This window comes from Leptodactylus fuscus, chromosome 5, assembly GCF_031893055.1.
Source record: "Leptodactylus fuscus isolate aLepFus1 chromosome 5, aLepFus1.hap2, whole genome shotgun sequence".
Lineage (NCBI taxonomy): Eukaryota > Metazoa > Chordata > Amphibia > Anura > Leptodactylidae > Leptodactylus > Leptodactylus fuscus.
The window spans coordinates 97,303,263-97,312,952 of NC_134269.1; the positions used below are offsets into that span (position 1 = coordinate 97,303,263).

The following is a 9,690-nucleotide window of genomic DNA, read 5'->3' on the forward strand; positions in this document are numbered from 1 at the left end:
ATTCAGTACCAAAATCCGCCCCCTCTTGCCCCGTGTGAACAGGGCTTTAGTCTGTGAGCTGTATCTTATCAGTTGTGGCCCTTATTCATTACTCCTGCCCTTTTTTGAAAAGGAAGGCTTTGTGTAGACAATACATAGTTAAAGGAGTTAAAAATTTAAGAATAAAACATTCCTGAAGTGTTTTCACTTCAGTAGATAGACTTTCCTACACTTCTAATATACATGCTGCTCCTCTGCAAAAACTGCAGTGTTTTACAATCCCTGGAAAGTGTACAAGAGTCTAGTGAATCCCGTGTACACATCTCATAAAAATACGCGCAGCGGAAATGTTGCAATTTCCAAAACTGTTGCAATGCCTTTCCACCACGGTTTTTCCGGAGCGCTCTTTTGCTGCGGCCCGCTACATGGGCCTTTTTGTTATACTCCCCAGATAACTACTTTAACAGGTAACATATTGGTCTAACAACATGCATGTATATTGATAAGTAGGACTATCTACTGCAGTGGATACACTGGTAGTAGTTATTACTGTACTCCCCAGGTAACCTCTTTAACCTGCAACATATTGCTCTACCAGCAGGGGCCAATGCAAGTATCAATTAGATTTGTTAGACTTCCGGGATAGCTACCAGTTGACCTTGATGTACTGTAGCAAGAATTTAAAGGGGACATGTCACAATGAACGTACAGTCTTATCTATAGAAGCATGTTATAGGGCAAGAGCAGCTGAGTGGATTAATGTGTGGTTTTTATGAAGAGTCTGTAGATCTTGACAGCTATATTTGTATCCATGCTCATAAAAGGAAAGCTGTCAGTCACTTAGATAGAACACCAACTGGACTCCTTAGCCCGGAATAGACAGAGATTTACATCAATAGAATACAAATGCTCCTCCTGCTGTATAACATGCTCTTTATAAATCCTACCTGAACTTGTAATGAACAATGCATTAAACAATAGTACAGAGTCTGTTTCTACCCATTATGTGATTTATATTTTAGGGGTTTTCCCCTCTGTATGCTCCATCTGTAATTCTCATAAGTCTCATAGCTGGTAGGTGACGATTAACTGCTAGGAGATCTGCCACAGCCAGAAGAAAGTAGAGGAGAAGCTGCTGCGTAATACTTCCTCACACATTCAGAGCTGCAGTGTGGTCAAATAGGGCATTATAGAGAAGCAATGACCTGTATTGATGTGAATGAAGTATTTTTGGGTGAGACAGAATGCTTCCTTGCAGTCTATTCTGTGCCTCTCTCCTCTATCACTGTGCCTTCCTTCACCCTGCTCCCCTCCTATCTCCATATACTTCTATAGTGAGTAGAAATATGATCTTTGGGATGTTTTGTCATATACTTCAGAGTAATTGCAGTTCAGTACAAAAGGGGAAGCAGGAAAAGATCCACATAATAGAGGAAAAGGGATTTTTCTATTATAAGACATATTCCAAAGTTTCTTATGTTCACTTGTAATATCAAATAATTGAAATGTTAGTAACCTTTTAAGGTACCAGGCACTCTCGCATGAAGTGACGTTTATTTTAAAGCATACAGTATAAATTGCTGCTTTTATGTTGAGCTTGAACATAAAACTTGCATTTTAAAGCAGTGTCTGTTGTCCTAGTTTTTTGCTGTGTGTATTATGACAACAATAGTGGTAAACTATCACACCAAAAAGCACACTTCTGCTACTGGTGATCTTAGCCAATTTCCACTAAAACACATAGTATATGCAGGGGTGGCATGGAGGGGGATAACCCAGTAAGTACATTGTGCACATTTTTTAAGGAGGGAAGGGGCAGAACATACAGTATGGCCTTAAAATTTTAGGCGACATCCCATTTTTGGAACCCTCCATAGTGTCACCTCTCACCCAGAGTCTTCCCTGCCCACCCACAGTAATATGCCTCGAATATAGATTAAATCCTCTCATATTAAATGAGTTACCACCTTTCTAATATATATGACCTATAGTATTACATTTGTGATGTATAACAGCCAGGACTCTTGTAAATCAGCTGTTCTGGGTCAGCATGGCCACTGGTAATGTTAAAATGCTGGGAGTCAGGCTACTCACCTACTGCACAAGGTGTAGTGGCGAGTTTATGTACAGCAGCACTGTCCCATAGACTGCAATGGGACACTGCTGCAGTACCTAAACCGGCCACTACACATCGAACGGTTCTGCACCCCACAATTTAATGCACTATCTTGTGAGCAACTGGTATCTTACTACAAAAGATGTATACATTGCTTTCTATTTAGCATGCATGTCCACTTAATATTATGTTTTAGTTGATCTATATAGAATTAATCATAAACTCTACATAGATACTTTTTTTCTTTGCGTCTATATCACACTTCTCATTGGATATTGAATCTGAGTTATTACCTGTACTATAGTCCAGAAGCGAATTCACAGTTCAGTTAGTCATCATTGGAAATAGACATTTTTGTAGTGAGACATATTACTGGTAAAGACTTCTGTACACTTCAGAAAATGTGCAAAGTAATTTCTGTGCACACTTTAATCCAAAAGACGTGCTCAACACTTTAAGCCATAAAGAAGAGTTTTTAATGCAACTCAGATGTCATGGGTTATGTATAACCCATAATTATACAACTAAGAGTAATATATAGCCCATATAATACAGGCCAGAACTCAGGAACAATACAACATGAGTAATTTTATGCATTTACAAAGTTACTCGACTTTTCATGCAGATCAATTCTGTATGTAAATGGTAAATTGGTATTGGACATACACTTCACCTCAAAATTATATGTAAGTCAGTACCTACAGTAGAAAGGATCAAATCTGTTGTTGTTTTTTACTGTTCTCAGTGTTTGCACATTCGCTGCTATTTAACTCAATTCCATTAGGACAGAGCTGCGACCCCATACAGTATAATGGCCCTCATCATTGCCCCACCTAATATAATGGACTCCACATAGTATAATGTCTCCCCAACAGTACACCCAAACAGTGATGAGTATCGCTATGCTCCCCAGCCTCTCTGTTTTTCTGCTTTGGTCACATTACAATGACATGTCCCAGGCAATGTGGAAATCCTTACAATTGGCACAATGGTGCAGCACGTATACTGGTAAGTAGAACCATCTGCACTGAATACACTGGGACATATTACTCTACCAGCAGGGGCCAATGCAAATATCAGTTAGATTTGTCCTTGATGTACTGCAACAAGAATTACAAGGGGACATGTCACAATGATCTATAGAAGCATGTTATAGGACAGGAGCAGCAGAGAGGATTGAGGATTGTGTAGTTTTTATGAAAAGAGTCTGTAGATCTTGACAGCTATATTTGTATCCATGCTTATAAAAGGAAAGCTGTCAGTCACTTAGATAGAACACCAACTGGACTCCTTAGCCCGGAATAGGCAGAGATTTACATCAATAGAATACAAATGCTCCTCCTGCTGTATAACATGCTCTTTAAAGCCTACCTAAACTTGTAATGAACAATGCATTAAACAATAGTACAGTGTCTGTTTCTACCCATTATGTGATTTATATTGTGCATTTTTAGGAGTTTTCCCCTCTGTATGCTCCATCTGTAATTCTCATATGTTTCATAGCTGGTAGGTGACGATTAACTGCTAGGAGATCTGCCATAGCCAGAAGATAGTAGAGGAGAATCTGCTGCGTAATACTTCCTCACACATTCAGAGCTGCAGTTTCTGATTATATCGAGTTTATTAGGACAGAGCTGTGACCTATGACTACATCTTAGCTACAGCACCTTGAGGGAATCTGAGGTAGTCTGAGCCACACCTCCTGCCTCATTCTCGTTCCAGGCTGCTCCTTCTGTCCTGCAGCTCTGCCTGTTGTGTAAGACACAAGTCTATCTCACCCTCACTAGGACATGCAGAGCTGATAGTTTCTATAAAGTACAGATTACTAAGGTGTCTGTAAAGAATAGATGATCAGGTCTAGTATATGCTGAACAGATACTTAGTAGGAGTGACCTGGATGGAGGCTTTAAGAACATCAGGTATCAGAAAGCACTGCAACATAAATGACTCTGGTATATTGTGGAGAATTATTGCATCACAGGACGAACCTAACACCAATGCTAATGAATTTAGCTCCTTTCTGTGTAGGAGACAGAATCAGTGCAATGTTCCCCAAGTCTGTTACCTCATCTAATGAGCACTCTCTCAGCAGACACATATAAGTGACAAACATCACATACCTTCATTTGCAAGCACACATATAACATGAACAATGACGTGCATTGATATGCGTAGATGCTGTATACTGTACACCTACACACTCACACACATGCATGCCCCACGCAATTACCTTCCCACACTGCTGCATTATTAACAGCGGTGTACACTGACAGCACAAGACACATTTTCAATTACACAATTCATACAAAAAAAAACACAGGAGACAAAGCGAGACAAGCATTTGTGTGATACATCCCATAATGCGACAGGCAAGGGAAAAGAGGCTGCACAATGTGACAGAGGGGAGAGCATCTGGGCCTCTCAGATGTTGCGCCTGCTGTCCTGTTCTCCCTCATATACATAGATTTCCTCATTAGTTCTGTATAGCATCCTCTTCAGTCTTCCTTCCTGCGACACTCGCTCTTGCTTCCCCGTTCACCTGTCTTGTCTCCTCCAACCCTACCCACTACACCTTTTCTCCCTCCAAGACCCCCGTCCCCCTCCCACCTCTCATTTCTGCCCCTCTATTCTTTCTTTGACTGTTCTCTGGTACTCTCTTCTTACCTCTCTCTCATTCTCTTCTCTTTTTTACCTTCTCTTCAGTTTCAGAAACAGAGCTCAGAGCGACATCACCATGGTAATAAGGTTGTGGATTGCTAAAGAAGGGAGAGAGAGAGAATGTGAAAAGTGTGAGCAGAGGTGGTGGAAAGGATGGGGGGAAGTGGAAAATAAAAAAGGGAAATGGTAATAGAGGCACCCACAGGAGGATAAGAGTGAGATGGACAAGAACTAATGGTTGAGGAAATGATTAGAAAGGGGGTGTGTAGTCAGTGGGTGTATGGCTGCGTGTGCTGGGAGGAAGGCTATGCATGTGTTAGAATGCTTTTCACACGATTCCTGTGAACTGACAGAGGGGGATGCGGAGGGAAGTGACTGTTCTGTCTCAGGAAACTATGCAGGAAAGTTGAATTATATAAACTAGGAATTTAGGTAGACTCACTCATGTGTGTAATAGCTTATGCATTAGAATACAGAGACATGGCAGTGACAATAGCCTGCTGCCTGGGCTTACAATGCAGTTACTGTTGCACATTCAGTTATACTGTGATACTTTGTGTCCTATAGATATAGCACGGTTGAATTTGTCATCTAAGAGGGGTTCATTGGAGGTCCTGGATGTCAAACTCAACAAATCTAAGACTAATGATCTATCCTAAACATAAATAATTAATATTGTAGTCTGAGAAAACCCCAGGGCTCCGTGTTGAGAGAACACAGTATTTTACAGTACCTGCAAAGTTAATGGAGCAGTGGGAAAGCTGTGTTTCCAAAAAAACGCAAGCGTTTTTGACAATTGAAGCAAGTCAATTTTACCCACGGAAACAGAGGCTGAAAGTGTGCTGATTCAAATTTGCAATGAAAAGCGCTGTAAAAAAAAATGCAATGCGTATTTGCCGCAGTTTTTTCACAGTGTCTTTTTTTTTATTTTTGCTGTATTTCGCTATGTGGGTCTTCAGCCCAACTGTGTTATATTTGCAGCATGGTCATTCTGATCAGTACTGATCTGTCGGAAGGGTGCAGTTTTGGTAGAAATGTAGTAAATCAGAAAACAAATACAGTATTTTATTATTTACCATATTTATATGATGGTGATAAAAGGCTGATGGTACCATCTCACTACAGTCATTTTTTTATTACTATTTATTATCTGGGAAGAATATGCAAATCTGTCTCCCAAGATGTAAATAGGGAGACAGTGCCTCTGTTATGCTCCCCTTACATCTTGGGAGACAGATTTGCATATTCTTCCCATGTTCCCTTGCAGTGGAGCAACTATGGCTGTATAAGTCTCCACACACCTGAGAAGGTGGTCTCTCCCTATGGATAGACGTTATCCCCAGAGTCTATTTATTATATATGAGCCATTTAGTGTGGAAAGTCAGGTACTGGGATTCTGGTTTAGAGACCAGATTCTGATTATACCGTATATGATTAGTCACAGGACACACAATGCAGTATTACTGTGTCACAACTGACTGCTTTGGTACATGTAGCTGAGCTAGACATGAAATAAATATATTAATTTTTACCATTTAAATGAATGCTATTATTAGGCTCATTCCTGCTTCTGTGATGACTAAAGGGGCCGCCTATCTAAATGTACTGTATATATGAGAAAAAAAAATCTGATTACTACCACAGTCTGATATGAGGAATAGCTGGATTTACTGCTGACAATCTGCTTTTCTCCTTTTCGACTTTCAGCACAACTCCGATCCTGCTCTAAGGTGAACAGCAGTAAGAGTCATGCCTGACAGTCTTGTTGCTATAGATACACTTTCTAAAAAAACCTAAAAGGGTCGTTAGACAACATGTCCATAGCAACCTGCCTGTTCATAGCAGAAATGTCACCAAACCAAAGGTAGGGAAGGGGTATGAACTGATGGAGCACCATACACAAAATTTACTGTAACACTTAATACTGTAACAATTTACGTCATTCTTGTTAGCACCATCATATTTTAGAAAGTAGCAGAAAGTTTACAGCATGTAGTTAGGGTAGCAGACAAGCAAAATAATATGATAGCAAATTGTTTTGTTTTCCAGCCAGTGAAGATTAAGAATAGAATTCTAAGATCCAGTGCATTCATCACAATTCCATGATGTATCGGAAGCTGAACACAAGATGGACTAAAATAAAGTAGTGTCTCTCTGCTTTCCCCCCTCCCATTTACAGCACCCAAAGGGTTTGGGGGAGATGTTCCTATTTAGAATTTTTATCCAGACTAAAACACAAAAAGAAAAAAAAAGTATAATGTAAGATTTGTACTTCTTCTATGCTTTAGGACCGCTGATGCAAAATACTGACTATGTATTACCATGCTATGTCCTATGCATGTACTATTATGCAAATTTTTTGTTACTGCACAGAGATACCTTTTGGAATAAAATTTGTAATAACATTGATAGGAATATACAAGATAAGTGTGATCCCAACCTCTTTTAAATCTGGCGTGCTACTATGCTGCATTGTGTTACGTTTGCCTTGAGCTGCTTAGTTAATATCTCATCACTCTAATAATTCGGCACTGCAATATAGCATACATAGAAGCAGTGCCTAAGGTATAGAAGAATGCCCCCTCCCCCCCCCACACACACACTAGATCACAGAGTTACAAGGGGATGTCTTGACAGCCAAAAGGCTTAATAATGACCTCCCGGCTGTCATATATTGACGCCTGCTAGAAAAAGGATCTAAAAGGCATCTGCTGAAATGTACAACATTTATAATAGGAGATGGTACCAATACAAATTATAGCCACTTGCAAAAGATAAAAGGAACCCTCACGTAGCTCCGTCAGCGAAAAAAATAAAAATGTCTTGATGTCCGAATTTTGTTCCTCCTTGGCAATTTCTTTTTCACAAAAAGACATTTTATTTACTAAAAGTTTAAAGATAACAAAACTTTATTTAAATATGTTGTAGGCATGTTCACTAAGAAAAGTTTCAATGTCATTTTAATGCAGTGCAAATGCCATGTGAAATGAAACATTAAAGTGTACCTAAACTTTCAACCAAAGTTTGATTTTCTGGCCTTATTTGTGTTATCATATCATCAATAAATTTACAATTATATCATATCATCTATAAATTTACATATATATTCAATATACTGTATTATTTAATGTTGGCTCCTTTCTGTGAAATCCTGCATTCCTTTATTCTTTCCCTTGTTTCTCTATTTAGAGCTGAAATCTGTACACCACTTCTCACTGGAGTAATGGGTGTATGGGCTCTTGTATAATGCAGGGAAGTTGAGGCTGGGGGTCACTTATAATCTAGACACCAAAATCAAAGTTCTGATTATATTATTTACAATTACAATTGGGATTAGAAATTACATCTCTGGAAATAATACAGGTAGAACTCCATTTTCGGTGTCACATGAAAGATGAAATACCACTGATCCTTAGTTTATGTCAGAGATATAACTATATAATTCTTATTTATGTAATTGACATATAAAATTAAATATATGTTTTACAGTATTTTTGCTTGGTATTGCAACTCAATCCTATTCATTTGAACAAGTTGTGAACTGCAGGGACTGTTAGGGTATGTTCACACAGGGTTTTTTGGATCAGAAAAAAGAAGCGACATACCCTATTTTGTCACGGACTCCGCAGCTGACTCAGTGGCGTGAAACTCCCTCCCAAATAGGCCCATTCTTCGGGCCTAACCTGGAGTGGAATGCCGCGACGGGATGCCAGGGCAATGCATCGGCATCTTGTCGCGGCTAGCCACGTGGAACTGTTCATAACATACCCTTAGGATTCCCTTAGCCTTAGTTTCCATACATTACATAAGAGCCTGTTAGAAGAGTTAGAAGCATTGAGAAAAACCATGGAAAGATTACAAAATGCACAGAAAGTATATTTTATAGCAGGATTTCCTGGAAAGGTGACAAAATCTGTTAAATCTATAATAAAGTATGCGATAACATTTATCAATGTCACAAATGCTTTAGATACCCTTTAATAATAGCTAAACAAAACATTATATGTACCTTAAAATGGTGGCTTCTAAAAAATTGCACTCAAAAACTAAACTAATAGTACGGGTGGATGTCGGAGCTGATCGGCCACCATAGCCACTGGGTCTCTGCTGTACTATACATCAGAGACCTGGTGATAATGTCCACGATCAGTTCCTTGCAAAAATCACAACCCCTGGCACTTCGGTCAAATCTGACCAAGGTGCCATTTTACTGGCGGCGCATGGTAGTATCGCCAGCACCTAGAACAAGACAACCAGTGTTCCATTTCATTGCACAGCCTTTCATCCAAATGATGGTATTTTACAATGCATTAGCATTAGTGATCAATCCCCATGGGGTGCAAGAAATAAAAATAAAGAAATAAAAAATTTGTAAAAAGAATTAAAAGTTCAAATCAACCTCCACTCCTTTGCCAAAAATACATATAAAAGTAAGAAAATGCTGTGAAACACACACACACACACACACACACACACACTAGGTCTTGTGTCTGAAAACACCTGACTTGACCTGAATTTTTTTTTTTTACTGATACTATTTTGAGGAATATAACACTTTTTGATTCATTGGCAATCCTGGTATAATTTTTTTTTGTGACAAAATAATATTAAGGCCAAGGCCCCACGTGATGGAAACAGCCAGGGTCGGACTGGCCCGCCGGGTAACCGGGGAATCCCCCGGTGGGCCCTGACTTAAAGTTTTCATTTTACCAATGCAGATGCATTGGTCGGGGCCCGATCGGGATGGCCAGGGGCCCCCAACCGGGTACCTGGCCAATGCATCTGTCTCCACACACAGGGGCCCCCATTAGCTGATGCTGAAGCTGTACACATCTTCAATTCTTCAGCATCAGCTAATGGCCACTTCCTTCACTTATCTGCAGCTGCTTTGCTGCTCTCCTGTGAGGTCTCCCCTGCTGCCCGCACGCACTTCCTCT

The 9,690-nt window shown here is 39.8% G+C and overlaps 1 protein-coding gene across 2 annotated transcripts in view; it reads right to left on the reverse strand.

The window, feature by feature from the left end:
* The window catches only part of SHANK3 (SH3 and multiple ankyrin repeat domains 3), a 252,283-nt gene extending 247,238 nt beyond the window's left edge, over positions 1-5,045 (reverse strand). For both annotated transcript variants that reach the window (XM_075273797.1, XM_075273796.1), the window contains exon 1: positions 4,760-5,045. In XM_075273797.1, the coding sequence (XP_075129898.1) occupies positions 4,760-4,770 (11 nt within the window). In that variant the 5' untranslated portion in view covers positions 4,771-5,045. The remainder of the gene's footprint in view (positions 1-4,759) is intronic.
* Between the last annotated feature and the right edge of the window lie 4,645 nt (positions 5,046-9,690).